The following is a 21,366-nucleotide window of genomic DNA, read 5'->3' on the forward strand; positions in this document are numbered from 1 at the left end:
GTCCGGAGTCTTCTTCCCTTGAGCTTGGTGGGGATAACCAGCTCATCTTCTACAGCCAGAGGATCCTCTTTGTGGTCGAAATCGCTGCACACTGCTGTAGTGGTCCGGATAGCCATCTGAAGAGCCTCTCCTGTTTTTAAGGAGCGCACCTTTTATTCACTGTCGCTGCTGCCGGCTTCAGCCCTGTGTGGTGCAGACCCCTCCAGATGTGCTCCTTCGGATCGAAGCTCCAGGAACCGTGGGTCTGCAGGAAACAACCAGGAACAACTGCCTTGGCACCAGCCTCTTCATTGAATAAGGTACTGTGTTCTGCTCAAGGAATTAGGGTGAATCCCTTTTCTTCGCCTCCAAGGCTTGCCCTTGTCTTCCCTCCTTCTTATAACTTTTGCTTCCTCTGTTGACAATATCTAAGTACTCCTGGCTACGTTGAATCATGAACTATCTGACTGTGTGATCCTCGACAATGGGAACCCGGTTCCACTTGACACTGGCTCCAGCCTATTGACTCTTGTATTTCTGTCTAAAAGTGTTCTCTGGTTCTGTCTGCCTTGACAAAAGTATTGCCTATGATTTTTGCCCCCAACTCTCTCTGTGTATCTCTGGTACTAATTGTGTTTTGCCCAGGTAACATTTCTTACCGCGGATACACGTTTCTTTAGTAAGACGGATCTGTCATTACTGTCAAAAAGTGATCGCAAAAGTGTATTCCCGGTAACATCTTTTGTTTCACAACACCGGTCCGCTAAAACACAATGTACTTAACTTGAAGTCATTCCGTACAAAGTGAATTGGTTAGTTGTAGTGTATTTTACGTGTGGTTTTTTGAATTAATAGAAGTGTCATGTTTATAACAAATGGTTTAAAAATAAATGTACTTCTGTTTTTTACCTGCAATCTTGAATCAGTGTTTGCTTGAGTCACAGTAATTGTGATCCCTTTGTGTAATATCTGCTACTGCTCATATACTCTTGAGGTAAGCCTGGCTGCTCCGCTACTGCTACCACTTTAACATAGTAGTACAGGCTTGTACCAAAGGTAAACATTGTATTGCCACCTGTAGTCTTAATTGTGTGTAGTGGTCCCTAAGGGCACTGCACATGATTCTGCCTAACAGCCATCACCTCCATAAGAAGAGTCAGTGAGCTACAAGCTTTGCCCAGTGCAAGGCCCTTTCTTTGTTATTCACAAAGACAGGTTGCTACTAAGAACACACCCTAGGTTTTCACATAAGTTCATATCAACCAATCCATAGAACTACCTGCTTTCTTTCAAAATCGTTCAAGCTCACCTGAAGAAAAAAAAGAAATCCACACACTATATGTAAGGAAGGCAGTTCTTTACTATGTAAACAAGACAAAATTGCTAAGAAAATCGGACCGACTGTTTTTCTCCATAGCACCTCGCAGGGAAGGTGATCGTGTTTCTAAAAACGCCATCTCCAGATAGATATTGAAATGCATACAGCTCTGCTTCTCCCTATCAAACAAAACTCTGCCTTTCACACCAAGAGCTCACTCTACCAGGAGTACAGGAGCTACCTTCGCCTTTATTGCAAACGTCCCTCTGGATGCCATTTGCAAAGAAGCTACATGGAGTTCCATACATACTTTTACTCTGCATTACTGCATTGACGCACATTCTAAAGCAGGTTCACAGGTGGGACAAGCAGTGCTAAAACATCTATTTCTTGCTGTACCTTCTCACAAACCACCACCTTCTCCAGACACTGCTCTCTAGTCTATGCATAGCATGTGATCTAAGCCGATCCACAAGCCTCATAAAGGATACATTACTCACTGTAATTGTATTTCTGATGCTTGTATCTCCTTAGATTCACATGCGCCCCCCTCCTCCCCTGTGGAGTAGAAGGTGCATAGATGTTTTCTGGCTTTATCTACTCTTATCTGCTTTATTACATCTGTACTCGCGCTACACTTCATGCTACTTCATGTCAGAAACAAAACAATCTGAGGGTCATCGACGCATTAAGTACCATGGACAGGTGACGTCACACTAGGGATAGTATTACTGGCACCCCTGTCAATGTCCCTTTTTCGAGTTTCGAAAACAAAAAATGTAATGCTTCGCGGCTACCACTAGATGTCGGCCTATGCATAGCATGTGAATCTAAGCAGGAACCCCCCCCCCCCCCCCCCCCCAGCAACATAGTCACTGATTCTCTGTTTCGGAAGCTTCTCTTATGTAGACAGGGAAAGGCAGATGCTAGCTGACTCTGACCCTGGGGTGTCTATCTGTAGAATGACCACGTAGGGGAGGACAAACTCCAGAGAACTAGAAAAACACTGAATCAAAATAAACATTTAGATGTTAGTCTTAATGACACCCATGCTCCTTTGCAAAATGCCTGCATGGATTATTGTGACACAGATGAAGAATTGCCAAGTCTTCTTAACCAACAACCATATTCCCACCCCCATTTTTTTTAGTACTGAGACAAGGAAGAGGGATAGAACAATGAGGATGACCAGAAGCGGTATGCAAGCATTGGTCCTAGTCTTTGGAAAGGGTTAACTAATGCCGGGAAGTTTAAAACAAACACAGCTGAACAGAATATGAGGAGAGGCAGAGACTAAAATGGAACGCAGCTTGTGTGGATGCTATTTGGAATGCCAGAGGTGAGCACACTGTGGAAGGCAGCACGGAGGCTGACGAGAGCGGTGTGCAGAGAGACCGGGCCAAGCGAATCTCGCTGCTTTATTGCTATAGGCAGCTGTAGCTGCTAGAAGCAAAGGAAGATAAAGCGGGAGCCCAACGGCTAATGGGACACACCTCCAGTCAGCGAAGCGAAGGAGAAGACAGTAGAACGAGAGGAACGCCTTAGCTGGCAGGTAAAGCCTAGCGAGAGTGAGTGGGTTACCGGAGTGCTTGAGCGAGAGTGTTTCATATCATGGACAACTTGAGAAAGCCCAATTAAAGTAATTGGAGGAACAAATACAAATACGAACAGTGTTAAAGGGTCGGTGACACAAATCTTGGATAGAGAGATTGATGCAAATAACGAACAGTGTTAAGAAAGGGTTGATGATCCAAATCTTAGAAAAAGAGATTGAGACAAATACGAAAAGTTTTAAGAAAGGGGTGATGACCCAATATTTGAAGAGCAGTTGATAGCAATTAGAAATTTTCTGAGAAAGGGTTGATGACCCAATACTGGAATAGCATTATTTCTTGGATGAGAGATTGAGTGGAGAATGGAAAATCCCTGACAGGATAGTGTACCAGGCAAACAGTGAGTCTGGGTCTCACATCCATGAAAGGATATAAAGCCCTGGCAGCAGTGTAAACCAGGATTGAGAAGAGAAGTAAAACTGTAACTGTGAGAACTAATACAAAATGGGAAGACCCATACCCCTTTTAAGGAACAGTAATAAAGTCCCAATTCCCTGGCAGGAGAGTTCACCAGGGGTAAAAAGAGGAACAGTCAAAGGAAAAGCAAAAAACCATACCCGCTTAAGGTTAATTGAAATCTACTGAGTGAGATAAACTGAAGATTCAAGGGAACTTATTCAAGATTCCTTATTCTACTTGATCTCTCCGCAGCGTTTGACACTGTCGATCACCCACTCCTGCTTCATACTCTTTCCTCCTTCGGGTTTAACGGCCCTGTTCTAAAATGGCTATCCTCCTACCTCTCCTCCCGTTCCTTTGCTGTATCGTGGGGAGGCCAGTCCTCTTCTTCCTTACCTCTTAACTATGGTGTTCCTCAAGGCTCTGTACTTGGTCCTTTCTTTTTCTCTCTTTACACCTCTCTCATTTCCCCTGTCATCTCTTCGTTTGGCATTTCTCACCACTTTTATGCTGATGATACTCAACTCTTTCTTTCTTTCTCCTCCTTCTCGCCTGACCTCCACCTTAAACTCTCCTCCTGTCTCACTGCTATCAAGAACTGGATGTCCTCCCGCTTTCTATCGATTAACACCGATAAAACCGAAGTCCTTTTCTTCCCCTCTAACTCTCTTCCCCCTCCCTCCCCTCCTCCTTTCATTCACTTTCTTCCCTGCAATCTCCCTATCGCCCCCAAGCTCGTAATCTAGGTGTTCTCTTTGACTCCTCACTCGCCTCCCGCTCCTGCCGATACCACCTCTACAATATACGCAAAATCCGTCCCTCCCTCACATTCCACGCCACCAAACTCCTAATTTCCTCTCTCATCTTTTCCCGCCTCTTCTACTGCTCCTCTCTAATCTTTGGAGTTCCCGCATCTCAGCTTTCCCCTCTAAAATCCATATACCACTCTGCTGTCCGTACCCTTGGTCTCCTTACCTCCCGTGACTCCATCTCTTCTTCGCTCTCTCACCTTGGCTGGCTACCTTTCCACTCACAACTAAAGTTCTACTTTCTCTGCCTTGTCTTCAAATCCCTCCATGGTCTTGCTCCTCCTCATCTCTACTCCCCCTCCCGATCCCTTCGCTCCGCTGCCCATTTCCTTCTCACTGTTCCTCCTTCCCCTTGCGCTTCCTGCCGTTTCCGCTCATTCCAACTCCTTGCACCCCTGCATTGGAACTCGCTCCCTCTTACAATCCGCTCTACCACAACCTTCACGTCATTTCGCACTTCCCTTAAATCCCTCCTCCTCCATTCTCCTCCTTGAAAACTTCACCTCTGCCCTCTTCACGTCCCCCCACCCCCCTCTTTTTACCCTCATCTGATTCCTCTCTCCCCTCTTCTACTCCTCTTTTCCCCTTCCATTCTCCCTCGCCCTGTCCATCTCCTACTCCCCCCACCTCTTCCCTCTCCCCTTCCCACCCCCCCACCTAAGTTAATTACTCTTTGCACTGTTTTGTTGAATGATTCATGATGTACATTTTGCTCTCATTGTTAAATGTTGTTGTTATTTTGTATTTAGTTGTTCCACTGTACAGCGCCTTGGCATAAAGCGCTATATAAATAAATAAATAAATCAACTATGTGTTTAAAAGAGACTCAAGGGGAGGCTTATTCCCCCTGGAATAACCTTGTACTGTATTAATATATTGGGTGGTGAAAAACAAAAGGAACAAAGGGAAAGAGTTATTGTCCTTAAAGCTATGAAAGCATAATTTGGGGAGAAACTCAAGGGAGAGGTTGTCCCCCTTGAAACTGTGAATTGAAACATTGTATAAAGAAATAGACACAAGGGCAGAGCCCTTTGAAACAGTGGTTCATTATTTGACCTTTTTTTCCAGAAGTACTGGTCAGACAGTGGAGGACCAAATGAAACATAGGGGAGTGGTGGAGCCCTTTCTCCAGCATGGGGTCTGGCATGGATTCACATGCTCATGAATATTCCCCGTCGTCAGGCTGGGAATCCTCGGTAAAGAAAAAATCAGTATCAGTCTCGTTTCTGATCTGTCTTTCGTAGTAGTAACCAATCACTGATCTCTGCGTCATACTGACCACAGCCAATGACTGCCCTCTACCTAAGCCCCGCTTCTGGCAGCCATCTTCAGATTTTAACCGCACGTTCAAGTGTTGGGAGTCCTTGTGCTTAGCTCTCGAGCTTTTACTGCATGTTTCGCGCTTTTTCAGGTGAATTTTCACATTTTTTCGGTTAATCGTGCCCGAAGCTCCACCGTTTCTACTCCCGTTAACGGCTACCCGTTGCGGGATTTTCCTACGCCCCTCAAGGGTGAAGATTTCGTCGATTCAACTTCTTGGAGGATTCCAGAAGATTCGCGGCCTACTTCGAGATGGCCCAGGATGCGAGTTTGTCGCCCGGACCCAAGCTGTTTCGCAGCTGCCCTGGATGCGGGCTGCAGAATGTGTTTAAGGAAGACGAACATTCGCGATGCCTCGACTGTCATCATGGGGACAAGACTAATGTAGAGAAGGACTGCCAGTTCTGCAAGAATTTGTCGGAGCGGACCATGAGGGACCGTCGATCCCGTCTCGCCAGCTGGTTAGAGAAGGGCTCAACGGGTGAGAAGAAGAAGAAAGGGTCCGAGCGGGCTTCTAAGTCCTGTGCGGGCACCCCGGCGACGGGGGCCCAACACCAGGCCAAGCGCCGCGAGTCCGCTGGCTCCGGGAGCGCCGAAAGGTCGGGCTCTTCGGTCGCCAGGCAGGGTGCACCTTCCCCGGCACCGTCCACCACGAGCCAGCGCTCCGGTTCAGGGAAGAGGAATTCCGAGACCCCGGGTAAGCTTAGGGAGAAGCCCCGTCCGATCTCGGAAGAGGGGGAGCGAGACGTCGCCCCTCCCCCGAAGGAGAAGGCCCGGGATGCACCTAAGGTGGTGAAGGCCCCTACCCAGCAGGCAAAGGCCTCTATCGAGGCGATCGCGGCGACTCTGGCCAAGCCGGCAGAGACCCCGCCAGCGGAGACTGCCTCCGGGACTTTTCAGCCCATCGTCATGGCCGCCATGATGGAAGAAGCGAGGGGGGGGCACGGTAGCCTCCTCGAGCTCTGAGTTAGCCTTGAAGGAGGAACTGACCGAGGCCGTGAGGAACCTCGAAGTCCAATTCGAGAAGGTTCGATCCCGTAAGGAAGATCCTCGGGAGATAACCGAGGAAGACGACGATGGCGAGGAAGAGCAGCCTTCCCTTCTGGCGCGGCCGGAACCTAGGCCTCAGGATGGCTCGGTGGCCATTTTGTCTGCGATCCAGTCCTTATGCTCTGAGATAAGGACGAGGTTCCCACGGCCCAGGCCGGAGGACCCGCAGCCTGGCACGTCGGGAAGTCCTCAGAACAAACGACGGAGGACCCAACCCTCTCCTCCGCTCGCCCCCGTAAGGCCTACAGTTCCCTCCTCATCCTCCCACGAGTCGGGAGATGACAGTGCGTTGGGCTCGACGACGGGTTCTGAGGGCGACGACGACAGAACGGGTCTCCCGTCGCACGGGCCTCGCCGCCCGACGAGATTGGCTCATTCCACGCCATGATCGCCAGGGCGTCCGAATTGTTCCAGCTCTGCCCGGAGGAGCAGAAAAAGGAAGGTTTCCTCTATCAGCGCCGGGAGGCCAAGAGGAAGACTGTCATCGCGGTGCCTCTAATCGATGACATCTGGGAGGAGGGCCTGTTGGTTCTCAAAAACCCCTCCACGGCACTAGCGAAACGGGACCGGTACGAGAAGAAGTACCGGGTCCCCGAAACCGCTCCCCTGTGCCTCAGGGCCCAGCCAACGCCAGACTCGGTCGTCTCGGCGGCGGCGAAGAAGAAAGCGGCGGGGTCAGGAGCCTCGACGTCGAATTCCCCGCTGGACGGCGAGGGAAAGAAGTTGGACGCCATGGGGCGGCGGGTCATTTCGTCGGCGGCGACGATGATCAAAGCGGCCAACGCCCTGGCGATCGTGGCCCGTTACGACAGGGAGCTCTGGTTTAAGCTGGCCCCCATATTGGACTTCCTGCCGGACGACAAGAGGTCCGAGGCCCTGGAAATACTGCAAGAGGGCGAGGTGGCGTCGGACCACGCCATAACGGTGGCAACCGATATTGCCGATACCGGGTTCTGCCAGCTGGGCAACGGTGTTTGCCTATGACGACGGGGTTGGCTCCGGGCGACCGACTTCCGTCAGGACGTCCAGACCAGGGTGTTGGACATGCCGTTCGACGGCAGCAACTTGTTCGGGAAGGCGGTGGACGAATCCCTCCAAGCCATAAAAACGGACACGGAGATGGCCCGCGCCCTCGGAGCCCTTCAGCAACGACGGCCCTTTCGGAGCTCCGGAGGCAGACAGGGTGCCTCCAAGGGATCCAGCGGTGGCTCGTCGTCCTACCGCCAGGCGGCTCGCTCCTCGTCTCAGGAAGCCTACAGGGGTCGCGGCAAGCAGGGAGCGCCTCGCCGCCGTGGGCAAGGTGGCCAGGGCGGCAAGCCCACCACCTCCAAGCAGGACTGAACCGGCCATGGTCTCGGGCCCCCACTGAAGCACCCCGGTGGGGGGCCGGCTGACGAATTTCGTCGGCGTGTGGAAGTCCATCTCCACCGACCGTTGGGTGCTGGATTCCCTGGCAAGAGGACACTCTATCGAATTCCTGAAGAAGTGCCCTCACGTTCCTCCTGTGGCCAGGAAGGAAAATCACATCCCGCAACTGCTGTTGGAAGTACGGGCGATGCTCAGGAAAGGCGCCATCGAGCTTGTCCCGAAGAAGCTCCGGGGTATACTCAAGGTACTTCCTCGTCAGGAAGAAGACGCGCGGCTGGCACCCCATCCTGGACCTTCGTCGTTTCAACAAATACATCAGATCACAAAAGTTCAGGATGGTCACCCTCCAGCACGTACTGGGACAGCTGGAGGAAGGCGACTTTCTATCGTCGTTGGACCTGGAGGATGCATACTTCCACGTTCCCATCCTCAAAAGTCACCGAAAGTTCCTCAGGTTCTTCGTCCAGGGCCGCCACTACCAATTCAGAGCACTGCCGTTCGGATTGAAGTCGGCCTCCAGGGTCTTTACCAAGTGCCTAGCACCAGTGGCGGCGCGGCTGCGCCGGCAGGGGATTCACGTCTACCCCTACCTGTACAACTGGCTCATCCGTTCAAGGACGAGGGAACTCGCCGTCAAACACACTGCGAGGACCGTCCAGCTACTCACATACCTGGGATTCGCCATAAACTACCCAAAGTCCCACCTGGTGCCGTCGCAGGTGGCCCTGTTTCTGGGAGCGAAGCTCGATACAGTGAGGCGCCTGGCGGCCCCGTCAGAAGAACGGACGAAGACCATTCTAGGCAAAGTGCAGCGCCTGCTAGCCACGGACGTGGCCAGGGTGAGGTCCATCAAGTCCCTTCTGGGGATGATGTCCTCCTGCATCTACCTAGTGCGCCTCTGCAGACTACGGATTCTTCAAGAATTTCTCGACGCCCGTTGGATGCAGGCGACGGGCACCTTTGAAGACAGGGCCCCCCTCAACGAGGTGTTCCGGCGGGCGATTCAGTGGTGGGGCGTTCGAGCGCACCTCACGGCGGGCAAGGACTTTCAGACGCCGGCGTACCAGGAGACGGTGACGACAGACGCCTCCCTGGAAGGTTGGGGCGCCCACACCGGAGATCCACACGCAAGAGGCCTCTGGCTCCCAGAGGAGAGGCTCCTGCACATCAACGTCCTGGAACTCTGAGCCGTGTTCTGGGCTCTCAAACCGTCGCTCAAGGGCAAGGTGGTGCGGATCTTCACGGACAACACCACGACAATGTTTTACATACGGAAGCAGGGAGGCACCAGATCCCCAGCCCTATCCAAGGAGGCACAGAATCTGTGGCACTGGGCGGTCGCCCAGGGGGATGTTCCTGGTTCCCTTCCACCTGGCAGGAGAAAGCAACACCATCGCCGACTCGCTCAGCAGGGAGCTGCGCGCGTGTCACGAGTGGGAACTGCGCCAGGATCAGGTGGATCAACTCTTCCGACGATGGGGCAAACCGCAAATCGACCTGTTCGCAACAGTGACGAACTCGAAGTGCAAGAGGTTCGCCAGCAGGTTTCCCCAGCCGAGAAGCATGGGCGATGCGTTCTCGTTCCCCTGGGAAGTCCTATACCTGTATGCGTTCCCTCCGTTGCCGTTGCTGCTTCGACTCATCAGCCAGCTCAAGAGGTCCCAGTGCAGGATGATCCTCGTCGCGCCGAGGCAGATCTGGTTCCCGGACCTTCTGGACTTGTCAATGTCCCCTCCCATCAAGCTGTCGGCGGACGCGGACCTTCTCTCCAGAGAAGGAGGCGCCATCTTCCACCACGATCCGGCGTCGCTGAACCTGCAGGCTTGGCTCCTGCAGCGCTAGAGTTTGGAGGCTACGATATACCGGCCTATTGCAGAGAGGTTCTTGCAAAGGCCAGGGCGTCCTCGACTCTCAAATGCTACGGTCATAAGTGGAAGAGGTTCTCTATCTGGTGCCGAGCACAGAAGATCAACCCCCTACGGATTATGGACCCTCAAGTGCTGCCGTACCTGCTATCACTGGCAAAGGCTGGGCTAGCCCATGCCTCCATTAAGATTCATCTGGCGGCAATCTCGATATATACCAGAACCACAGGACGGACGTCCCTGTGGTCCCATCGACTGGTAAAAGAGTTTATGAAAGGACTGTTCCGGTCGTTCCCGCTGGTGAAGGCCCCGGCCCCGGCGTGGGAACTTAACGTGGTGCTGACCAGGCTCATGGGGCCCCCATTTTAGCCGATGCACTCCGCACCGATGAAGTTTGTGTCTTGGAAGACTGCATTCCTGGTGGCCATTACCTCCGCACGACGAGTGGGAGAGATCCAGGCCCTATCCTGCAAAGCACCGTACTTGACTTTCCATGCCTCGAGGGTGGTGCTTAGGACGCACCCCTCCTTTATGCCCAAGGTGCCGTCGGACTTCCATCTTAACGAGCCCTTAGTGTTACCAGTTTTCTTCCCGTCTCCTTCGTCGCCGGCCGAGAGGACTTTGCACTCGCTGGATGTGGCTAGAGCGCTGAAGTTCTACGTGGACCGCACAAAGAGTTTCCGGAGGACATCATAGCTGTTCGTGAACTTTGGACTTGTGAATCAAGGGAAGGCTCTCTCGAAGTCTTCTATTTCCAGATGGCTCTCCGGCTGCATCATGCACTGCCACCGGTTGGCTAACCGACCGCTGCCAGGCCGTCCGAGAGCCCATTCGACCAGAGCGATCGCTGCTACTACAGCGTTCTTATCTGGTGTGCCCCTGCTGGACATCTGCAGGGCTGCTACGTGGAGGTCGACGCACACCTTCACGAGATTCTACTGCGTCGATCGGGATTCCAGGGAGGAGTCCAGGGTCGGCCAAGCAGTGCTGCGCAACCTGTTCGCCTAAGGTGAGCCTGGTGAGGAGGTAAGAGATGCTTAATGTTGAGCCTTTTGCCACCTCCCGTGGTTGTGCATGTGTGTACTGCTATTTATTCTTATATTCATGAGCATGTGAATCCATGCCAGACCCCATGCTGGAGAAGGAACAAGTTACTTACCTGTAACTGTTGTTCTCCAGCATGGGTCTGGCATGGATTCACATGCGAACCCTCCCGCCTACCCCTCTGCGGTTCTTCACTTGGTCATACTGCCTCTTCACGTGCTACCAAATCTGAAGATGGCTGCCATAGGCGGGGCTTAGGTAGAGGGCAGTCCTTGGCTGTGGTCAGTATGACGCAGAGATCAGTGATAGACAGATCAGAAACGAAATTGATACTGATTTTTTCTTTACCGAGGATTCCCAGCCTGACGACGGGGAATATTCATGAGCACTAGGCCTTGTGTCATTCATATCGTGCGAGGGGCAGGGAAGAGAAGTTCCAGGGGCAGAGGGAGGGGAGAGTGCAGTGGAACACACAGTAAGTGCTGCCAGGGTGGTGGCTCAAGGAAGTGCAGAGAGTCAGTGGAGTGCAGGGTTGCAGATACAGTGCCTAAGTGGATGGGAGGCCCAGAGGCAGTGCAAGGGGCTACAGGGGGGGGGGGGAGAGAGAGAGAGAGAGAGAGAGAGATGGAGAGAGAGAGAGAGAGAGAGAGAGAGAGAGAGAGGGGGGGGGGAGGGGGAAAGATATATATATATATATATATATATATATGTGTATATGAAGGTCTTGAGTTGCTTCCGGAAATTTAGGTGGTCCTGCTGAAGTTTGAGGGAGGCTATTCCGGTGGGAGGCCCTAGCCGAGGACAGACATCTGCCGCCACTCTCTGCCTGGAAAAGCATCAGACCCTCAGAGTTGGAGGTAGATGAGCGGAGGGCTCGAGAAGGAAGAGAGTTGGATGCAGTGTGGTCCCCGGCCCCAGAAAGAAGCCTTGTGGATGATGCAGAGGGTCTTGAACTTGATCCTTGCAGCCACCGGGAGCCAGTGGAGAGATTTTAGGGCTGGAGAGATAAGATACCTTGGCTTGAAGCCAAGGACAAGTCTTGCAGTCCTGTTCTGGATTAGTTCCAAAGGGCAAAGAGTACAATATAGTTCATTCAAATAAAGGCAGGGATTTTGTATGTAAACAACATTAATGGCAAAGCTGCAAGTGCGTGGGACGAGTTTTGCTTAAACATTTTTTAAGAAGACTTATGCTTCACTTGGTCCATTCCCGGTAAAATGCTGCTTGATACTATGTTGTACATGCAAATAAATCTATGAACATAATTAATGTTGTGTAGAAATCGGTGCTTACCTTTAACTGCTGCCTGCATGAATGTGGCCGTGAGGATGGGGCTTAAGCAATCCCTCCAGTCAGCTGAGAGAGAAGGAGAAAAGGCAAATGTGAAATGACAACTAAAATGAAACTACTACAACTGGAAATATTATTAAAGCATATTCGTCTACGAAAGATACCAGTACTGGAGAATTAATTACCATTGCTACAAGAAACTGTTTTTTTTTTCCAGCATAGGCAACTTTTGTAGTTATAGGCACTTCATCCCTTGACCTCCTCAGATAAATCTGAGATCTCAAGATTGACGATTTTAGCAATGAGCATGCCACCCCGTCCTGGTTTGTTGTCTTCTTTGTATTCTGTGGCAAATAATGTGTTTCCATTAAGAAAACTAAACATCAAGTACCAGAATGCAAAGAATAAAACAAGGTTGAGTTGATTTACTCATCTTAAATGGAACATCTTGAATGCTATGCATACTTTCCATTATCTTACTGCTCCTAAATGGGCATCTGGTGGACTCATTGTGGTAGATTGTACTAGTAAATCTATGGACAGAAATTAGCCCACTCTCGCTTATGACATTATATTCAATGACTACTCTGGAAAAGTATGTTAACGGTAAGTTTATTTCCTTTATCTCCACCTACTCAAAACTTTGCCCCTTTTCCCCAAGGTCAGGTAAGAAAGAGAAAAGCTTGGTCAACCTTCATTACCCCCCCCTGTACCGTGATAGCGCTAACAACACCCTTTCTCATGAATGTCTGTGTAATGAATCACATGATAGATAGACATTTTTATTTCTACACCCTCTTGGCCTATGGGAGTGTGCAAGGTTGTGGTAACCTAGCTTCCATTTGCTGACTTGATTTTTTACTTCTCTTCACAGAGTGAGCACTTTTCTTTCTTGGGCATCAATAATCAGTCCAACATGACAGACATGCGATGTCGTACCACATTCTACACAGCACTTGGGCGACTCCTCATGGTGGATTTAGGTAACTTTCTCTATTTTTAAGTAGTGAACTGAACATTAAAATAGGCATCGATTGACTTCTGGCTCCTGGAAGAGACTCTTTTAAGAGGCCTTGTAGGCAATCTTTGGTGGCCTTCTGTTAGAATGAGAACAGCCTGTTGAGAGTACAGAACCCTCAAGTTGTACAAAGTCATGACTGTATGCATGGTTCAGTCCTGTTTTTGTTTTCTGCGACTTGCAATATGACTTTTCCCATTATAAATGCTGTACTTCAAATACCAGATTGCAAAGAATAAACGGGGCTGAATGAGGTTGATGCATAGCTTGGGTAGCCGAGATGCCTCACAATGTAAAGGTGCCTAATCTGTGGGGTTAGGTTATAAATAGATGATCTTTGTTTGTGTGAGTGATCCATGGGAGGGAACTTATATTTGTTATAATTTCGGCACACGTCTATACTGAGTCTTGAACTCAATTAATAGGTTTTGTTTTGTGGTGAAAAAATGATTGGAAGGCAGATTGGATGGAGTGGATTACTCAATGGAGATAGTTGCTATAAAAGAGACATGGCCCCTTTGAACATTAAGAATGTATTGATGCTTGAAAAGCTAGCTAAAAGAAACCATATGGGCCGTCCACCTGGAAGCTTGACCATATGGTTGGCACCCACTCTGAACTGGGTCTTCAAAGAAATTATTGTGGATTCTGAAAACATACGTGGTGCATGGTAGGCACACAGACAGACCTATCGGACTTAAGTTTAATAGGTTTAAATCCACCAAACAAAGGTGGGCAACCGGATTAGACTGCCCCATCACACTCTGTGTTAAAAATATCATTAGAAAATATAGATGAGCTTGCTCAATTGAGACTTAGCAGTCCTCTGCGAGTTATTTTAATGGGAGACTTAAAAACACCAAACGGAACCTTCCTACATTAGAGTTGGAAGGAATATGTTTTAAGTAAGGAGGTTTGGGGTCTACGGGCCATGATTGCCAACTTTGCTGCAAAACAAACCAGGTTATAATCTTTTGGAAATTATGTCGAGCATAGGTGTGTATACCTTGAATCGTAGAACCAACCTGGATAGCCCATCCGCTCCCATCTACATCTGTCACAATGGCAATTGATTATTGCCTGATTAATATAAAATTGTATCATAGTGTGGTCACTTTTCGGATCAGATTACAAGTGACCACAACCTCTTGTTCACCTTGTTAGACGTCAGAGACATAATTGAAGAATTTTGAGCACCCGGTAGAAAATCGATCCATAGCTCCATTCGAACTGGGGCTCGCTATGCATCTATAAAATGGAAGGAAACATCTTATTAGCTCAACTTTCAAGATTCATGAATATTTGCCTTCCATACATTGAAACTGTTTGAGGGGATGAAACTACTTTTAATATTGTCGTCACATCTTATATACTGTTGGCCCTGACTGCAGACGAAATTAGTTTAAATAAACTGCATTGTGGGTAGGGGGTAATATTACCATGGAGTGTAGGCTTGTTTGGTAAGGAGGGCAGATAAGCAAAGACGGCATTACTCATCGTTAATAAGCACAAGGGCACTGTGTAATCCACACTGGATCTTAAAAAAAAAAAAAACTTTCAGGACATTAATATCAAGGAAAGCATGTCTTTTGGGTAAGGAAATGGGATGCCGTCTATAATGCAACTTTAATGCAAGAAAAGTGGTCCTTTTGGAGGATAATAGCAAAAGGGACAACGTTCTGCAGCAGGATTCGATATTGACTCAACTTTTGTTCACAGTTCAGTGTTACTGTTTTTCTTTAACAACTTCTATTAATATGTCACAACCATAGCTCAAGGTCTCCAAGACGTGATTTTCCCTTGAGCCACATCATACTTTATGTCCCGTCCCCTTTCCTCCATACTGTATGGGCGTCCCTTCCAAGGGACAGGAGACAGAACCTTTTTCACCAGAAAAAACCTTCTTTCCATTTAAATTTAGAGGCGCGCAGGGGTGTGGCACAGGGAGCATGCGCTGACCTGACTCCGCTCTCCGGCACCACACCCGAGTCCCCTTTTCCGCGTCGACGGGAACGGGGCGAATTCACCAGTGCTCCTGGGTTTGGCTTCGGCCATGTAATTCTAAGCGCGGATACTTCTTTCTTTTTTGTCTCATCTATCATTCAGTGTAACGCTCACCTGATTCCCGCAGAGGTGCCGGTCTTGACTGGGTGAATGCCGTATCTTCAAAGGTGATGTGTAACACACGGTTGGCTCTTTGGGCTGGACCTCTGTGCACTGTATGTCTGACTCGAAGAGTAAGATGTCTGCAGATAGAAAATATGGGATTAATGAACTGGGGTTATTGGGTGCCTCTCTCCTCTTCCCTTTCTCTTCTCCTGTAGAACCCCAAAGGTTAACGCCCTCACCTTAGGTAAGTGAACGCCGAGCTCTCCATCTGCCTCGGGGCAGGGTGCCGTAACCAGTTTCTTCACTGGATAAGGGTGCAGGCCTCTTGACCTCAGAGGACTGCTGTCCGTCGTTAACTGCACGAACAGTAAGTTCTGGGCACTTCAAATGTCTTAAAAGTCTTTTGTAATGATATCTCTTGTTTTGCAGGGTTCCGGCGATGGCGGATGGCGGGCTGATGAGAGTTGAGGATCTAACCCGCGTGAGGAATAGAAGCGCCTGGAAGCACGCTTGTAGCCTGCTTCACGATGCGCACTAACTGTCCCTTTTATCTTGCAGGTACAAGTTCGGAGCTTTAGAGAAGCTGAAGGGTGCTGGAATACCCACTGGATTCGGCGTGGGAAGGAGTAATGGCACGTGAGTAATAAAGTTGCCCAATGTCTTTAAACGCACCTTCTTTTGTCTTTCAGATGCGGGATGCAGCGCCGAAGGCCTCCGGAGCGTGCGAAGAGCTGGTAAGCTTTTGTCTTTCAGATGCCGGAATGCAGTGCGAAGACCTCCGGAGCATGCGAAGATAGGTAAGCCTTTGTCTTTCAGATGCCGGAATGCAGCGCGAGGCGTTGGTGACAGCCGATGGACCAGGTAAGAGATGCGCTGCCACTGAAGACCGTAGTGCTAACCTGTTCTTTCTTTGTCTTTACAGGTGCTGCTGAAGACTGGATTCCAGGATGGTAAGCCTTTGTTCCCTTAGGCCCAGGATCAGAAGCAGAATACACGATGAGCGTTCTGCTGCAGAGAATGCAGAATAACGCAAAGCAAGATTCATCCATCGGGTGTGGTTTAAATAGCCTCCTGTAGTGCTTAGGTGTCTCCTTCCACAGCCACGCCGAGGTAAGAAAAGAGTTCCTGCTTTCCAGAAGAGTTCCAGTGTTCTGAACCTAGGGAGTGGCTCCTGCCCCACCCAACAGGAAAAGTAGTCCCAAACAGAAGAGGATCAGGGGTTCAACTGGCAGGTAAGTAAGCAGCATGGTCTGCTGCAGGTAAGTCCACCCAAGCATTATGAGCCCGGCGCTTCCAGCGCTGGGACTGGGCATCTTTGAGCCTGGTGCCACTGGCGCCAGGACAGGGTCCAAAAGGTCCCAATTGGGACTGGCTGGCACTCGGAACCGGGGTTATGGGTCTGCTTCCAAGGGAGTCGGGCAAGTCCTGATCTTTTGGAAGCAGAGATCATGACATTCAGGTACTCAGTCCTCGGGCGTCACGCTCCTCCCCGGCACATGTCGACTTCTACAGGGGTTAGCAGGTGTCCATCCTGCAACGGCCCTTCCCAACTTCAGATCCCCATGCCCTCTGCCTACGTTGCCTTGGCTCAGACCACGGTTGGCAATCATGTTCGGCGTGTGACTCGCTGTCCTCGAAGCTGCTGAAGAACAGACTAGCCAGGTGGAGGGCTCTTCCACAGGTCGCCTCCAGAGGATCTCAAGACGTTCGTGAAGCATCGAACCTGGCCCAAGGTAGGGACGATATTTTCCAGCGCACTCCGCAAGGGAGACTCCTTCCCAGGCACTCTCCTGCGCGGGAGGGACCGGCTAGGTCCTTCTACCGGCATGTGCACCGAGGCTGCTACAGCTACCAGCCTTCGGGTAGAGGGATCCTCCCGGGCGCAGTGTTGAGGGACTGAAAGCTTCTTGTACCGGGTCTACACCCTTTTACCGGCACAATGGCGGAAGGGCTAAGCCCTACTACCAGCAATACGTCCGAGGGGGCGCCTAAACACAGCTCTACCGACCCCCGGGTCGAGGGTGTCAGACCTACCGGGCTGAGACCCGAGGAGCACGGTAGGCCTCGTGATCCACACGCAAGAGTCTTGGACGAGGCCGGGCCCAGCGGGCTGAGCAACACATCGCAGGCACGTGGCAGGCAGCTCGACAAAATAGCCTCCGCGCCAGAAAGGGGCACCCATCCAACACCATTCGGCGAAGAATGAGTGTCAAGGTGGGACTGGCCTCAAACAGGTACGTGGCCTACAGTCTACCCTTCATTTGCGCAGGGCAACTTTCCTTTGCGTCCATATGGACAGGGTACGCAGCGGCTCCAGCAGCACCCTGCTACCCTGTCGGTACCCCCTGCCACCTCTTTGGCCAGTGAGGAGGTGCTCTTCGAGAGGTTTCTCTGCCTCATGAGGTCTCCTGAGATGGGGGCTATCATCAGACGCAGTCAGGGAAGTCCTCCCCGCCATGCTATCGGCACCACAGACACCTCCATCGGGCCCCGGTGCAGTCGCCTCCTCTGGCTCCACAGCCAACTCCGCCGCCTCCTCAGCCTCCGGATATGCAGGATACGGACGAGGAGGAGGATCCGGACACGCCATCCTCAGCCAGGGCCTTCCATGAACGTCTTGCTGGCCTGGCAGAGTACCTGGGCCTCCCCCAACCCGGGGTCGAACAGCCAGCAGAGGGGTTCTGGCTGAAGTCCTCACAAGACGCCCCTCTGCCAACACGGGGATTCCACTGCAAACCGATGTAGTCTCCCTGGCCAAGAAGGGTTAGCTCAAACACTAATGAACTGCACTAAGTGAAACAAGTGCTAGAAAGTCAAGAGAGCACAGAGTTGAAGGCAAGATCTAATACTGCCCAGAGCCAAGGAAGTGCAAGGAACTGTACACTATATGGAAACAAGCATTGGCAAGAGCCAAGGAAACATAAAGAGCACAAGGTGTTTAGACCAGCCACCATACATTGTCAGAAGAGGTTGACACATTTGACTGAGGCAAATCTCTCTACTGAGGAGAAGCAGTGGACTAGAGTTCTAGGGGAACCGTCAAGGAAAGGTACCGTTTCCGTGACCTATAATGGATGGACCGTGTGGTCCGACAACTGCGCCTAGACAGGGTACCTCTGAATGGAAGAGCCACTGAAAACACTTCTCAAGATGCTTGTGTTGTGCCATGATCGTGTTATGATATTGGAGTCCAAGTGTTCTTTTGAAAGCAGGAATATTTGAACTCTTGTGGAAAGATAACCCTGTGCTGTTTTTGTTTGGAAGTTGGATGACTTGAACTTGGGGATGGGAACCTCTGTATTTGATGAGCAAAGGGGAAGGTAACCCCAGTATTTGATTAACTATTTTGAACTTGGGGAAGAGGAGCTGATCACAAGCCAAAGAGCTAGAAGAAGCTCTGAACATTACTTTGAACACTGTTCCTGTTTGATGCCGACATCCCTACAAACATTGTATGCAGTTAGATGCGAGAATAAGTATAGGTTTTGGACACAGGCTGATGTTTTATTTTAAACTTCCTGACATATACTATCCTTAGTTAGGTAAATGCAACCTTAGCATAGGGCAAGTTAGTCATTCATCCACCCTGCCTTTTAAGTTAAACTAAAGCTTTGTTGAAAAACGTGAACCTGTTGTCTGTGTCCGACTTGTGATGCCTTTACACCTGTTAGGCTCTGCAGGCTGAGCTGGATGCAGCTGACTGTCGGTTGCTCTATGGGAACGTCTTCAGTAAGATAAAGGTTCATGAGATCTTCAGGGTTTCGCACCTGCAGTTCAAGTGAAGCTGCTAGACATGTCTTTCAACAATGTTCATTTGTTCAGGATGAAGACTGAGTGACTAGAGAGATTTAAAGGGGAGGTACTCTTAAAAATATTATTCTACAAGAATATTGGCCATAGTTAAACGTATACATGTAAAAAAAATGTAACAAAAGTCCCTATGTAAAATAAGCTGGAAATGTTCCTCCAAGTTCTAACTTGGAGGGATCCATTTTGTGTGCAGGAAATGTTTTCGGTGTTATTTGAATTGTCTGCTCTCGCTGCAGTATTCGAGCAGGATCCCCCTACTAGGAGCTGTAGCTTGTTACTGCCGGAGAGCAGAGAATTAAAACAAGTTCACAAGGCAGGCTTTGCTCTGAATGCCAATCCTTACACAACAAAGACACACTTTTCAGAAAGGTGTGTCCTGTGAACAAGACGAGCAAGTTTTGTTTATTTAACAGGGCGTGTTTGCCTTGCTCTTAAGAACAGACACTTTGTGGTCCAGTGGTTAAGGGCTAGCCCTTTCAACTGGATGTATGCGATTTCTTTGAAAATATTTCACCTAATGGAGATTTCACTGAATCCATTTCACCGAAAAACTAAATGAACTTTTTACTTTTTCTACTTTTTTTTGTTATAATGCAGTGGGAGACCCCTTGCACCCCCCTCTCCCTACCCTGACTTATACCCTTACCCCACCTATTATGCATTACCCATATACCATTTCACCTACCATGTTCGGTGAAATATATTCGGTGAAATCTCATTAGGTGAAATGGTATTCGATGAAATCTATGGTAACGCTTTTCAACCACTAGCCCACAGTTCGAATCCTCATCTGTCTTTTTTTATGGTCCATGTGAGAAACCAGACGACGTCTCCCTGTCTAGTTCCCTGGGATCTCTTGCTCTTGATCCAGACCCTGGGAGTGGACCAGTGCGGGAGGATCACCTGGGTGAGGGGTACTTGGGGTGTGGGCATGAGATACCCATGGTGAGTCGCTGTATCCTTCCCTTTTCAATACTGTTACCCCATCCTAATTTTTAGGATATTTCCGATTTTCCAACTTCCCCCTCCACCCCCCCTCCCTCCCCCACCACCTTCCTGCACAAACACTGAGCTGAGGAAGAGGAGGTCTGAGCAAAGAAAGACTAACACTCAAACATTACACCAGACATGTCCTGTTTGTACGGTCAGGCATAGTCAGGCAATTGACCACAATTGCATACACCTGACGCCTATTGACTTTACGCACATGGATAAATGTTGGAGCAATGGGACACACTTTGAGCAGGGCAAAACACGAGAAGGAGCAGTTCTTCTGGGGCAGCAGCGAAGCAGGTGGAGCAGGACAGCAGGCCGAGAAGTAGAATCAAGGTGTAGGGAGACCTTGGGCGTCCCGGCGAAAGATTGTTACCGCCAAAGATTCTTGAAGGCTGCACAAGTGACCTTGACGAAAGAGAACCGTGAATCCGGCATTGTGTGCGAAAGAAATCAGAAACCAGCACAACCAGTGAGTTAAAGAAAGCCGTGAAAGGCCGTGCTGTGCGGAAGATAACATTTTCAAGCGGCAACAGTGCATCACGAGAATGAGGGTTGGACGTATATTGAGAAGACGCGAGTGAAAATCAAATGTGATTAAGCCACCAAAGTATTGCTGAACTGTGAATCGAACAAGTGAGACATGGAGAGATAACAGAGTGGTCCGGTATAGCGAAAGTGCCCAATCGAAGGTCTCTGTTTAAGTGTGCATAGTGAAGCAAGCAGAAAGTGAAAAGCAGAGAAACCCATAAAGGCCAAATGTAACCGACATCAGTGGGAAAATGAATGCGAAAAGTGAAATGTAATCAAAGTGGTCATGCTGGTATTTGTAAAACTCCTCGCACATTCAAAAGTCTTTGATGAGAAAAGCTAACTTGAAGCAATTGTGACATGGAGGGTCAGAGCCTGAAGTTTTGTGAACTGTCTATCCTGGAGGAAAGGAAGTTTTGTATTGTGGAATTGAACCCAAGGCATCCTGCGAATAAGAAACTTTGTGTGAACAAAAGACTTGTCTGGCCAAGGGACTTTTTCTCTTGGAAAGCCCTGGCCCGCTTCCTGGGCTGCATCCTTGTGTCTAAGGCCAGAGAGTGTTCAAAGACCCAAGTGTGCCACCTCATCCCGTGCAACAATTGTAGGGAATGGAGTTATGCTAAGTTACCTCGACCTATTGTTTTGAACACTGCTTTTTCCTTTCCATATACAACTTTCCCTTTACTTTGATCGTTTAAAGTGCTCCCATTTTTAGCTGTAGGGCAAGCTGGGAGTTTTTCAATCCCCCATTTCAAGTTACAATAGAGGTTTGTGTACTTGCCAATCTTGTGTCTGTGTCTACTTGTAATAACATGCCTCCCTTATAGTGCACCCCTTTTTGTTTTTAAAA

The 21,366-nt window shown here is 49.7% G+C and overlaps 1 protein-coding gene across 4 annotated transcripts in view; it reads left to right on the forward strand.

Moving 5' to 3' along the window:
• Positions 1 to 21,366, forward strand: part of XPO7 (exportin 7) — a 1,985,528-nt gene that overhangs the window by 1,341,464 nt on the left and 622,698 nt on the right. For all 4 annotated transcript variants that reach the window (XM_069617724.1, XM_069617725.1, XM_069617726.1 and 1 more), the window contains one exon: positions 12,930 to 13,038. In XM_069617724.1, coding sequence (XP_069473825.1) covers positions 12,930 to 13,038 — 109 coding nt within the window. The remainder of the gene's footprint in view (positions 1 to 12,929; positions 13,039 to 21,366) is intronic.

The sequence above is a fragment of the Ambystoma mexicanum genome, chromosome 10, assembly GCF_040938575.1.
Source record: "Ambystoma mexicanum isolate Mex_15411 chromosome 10, UKY_AmexF1_1, whole genome shotgun sequence".
Classification (NCBI taxonomy): Eukaryota; Metazoa; Chordata; class Amphibia; order Caudata; family Ambystomatidae; genus Ambystoma; species Ambystoma mexicanum.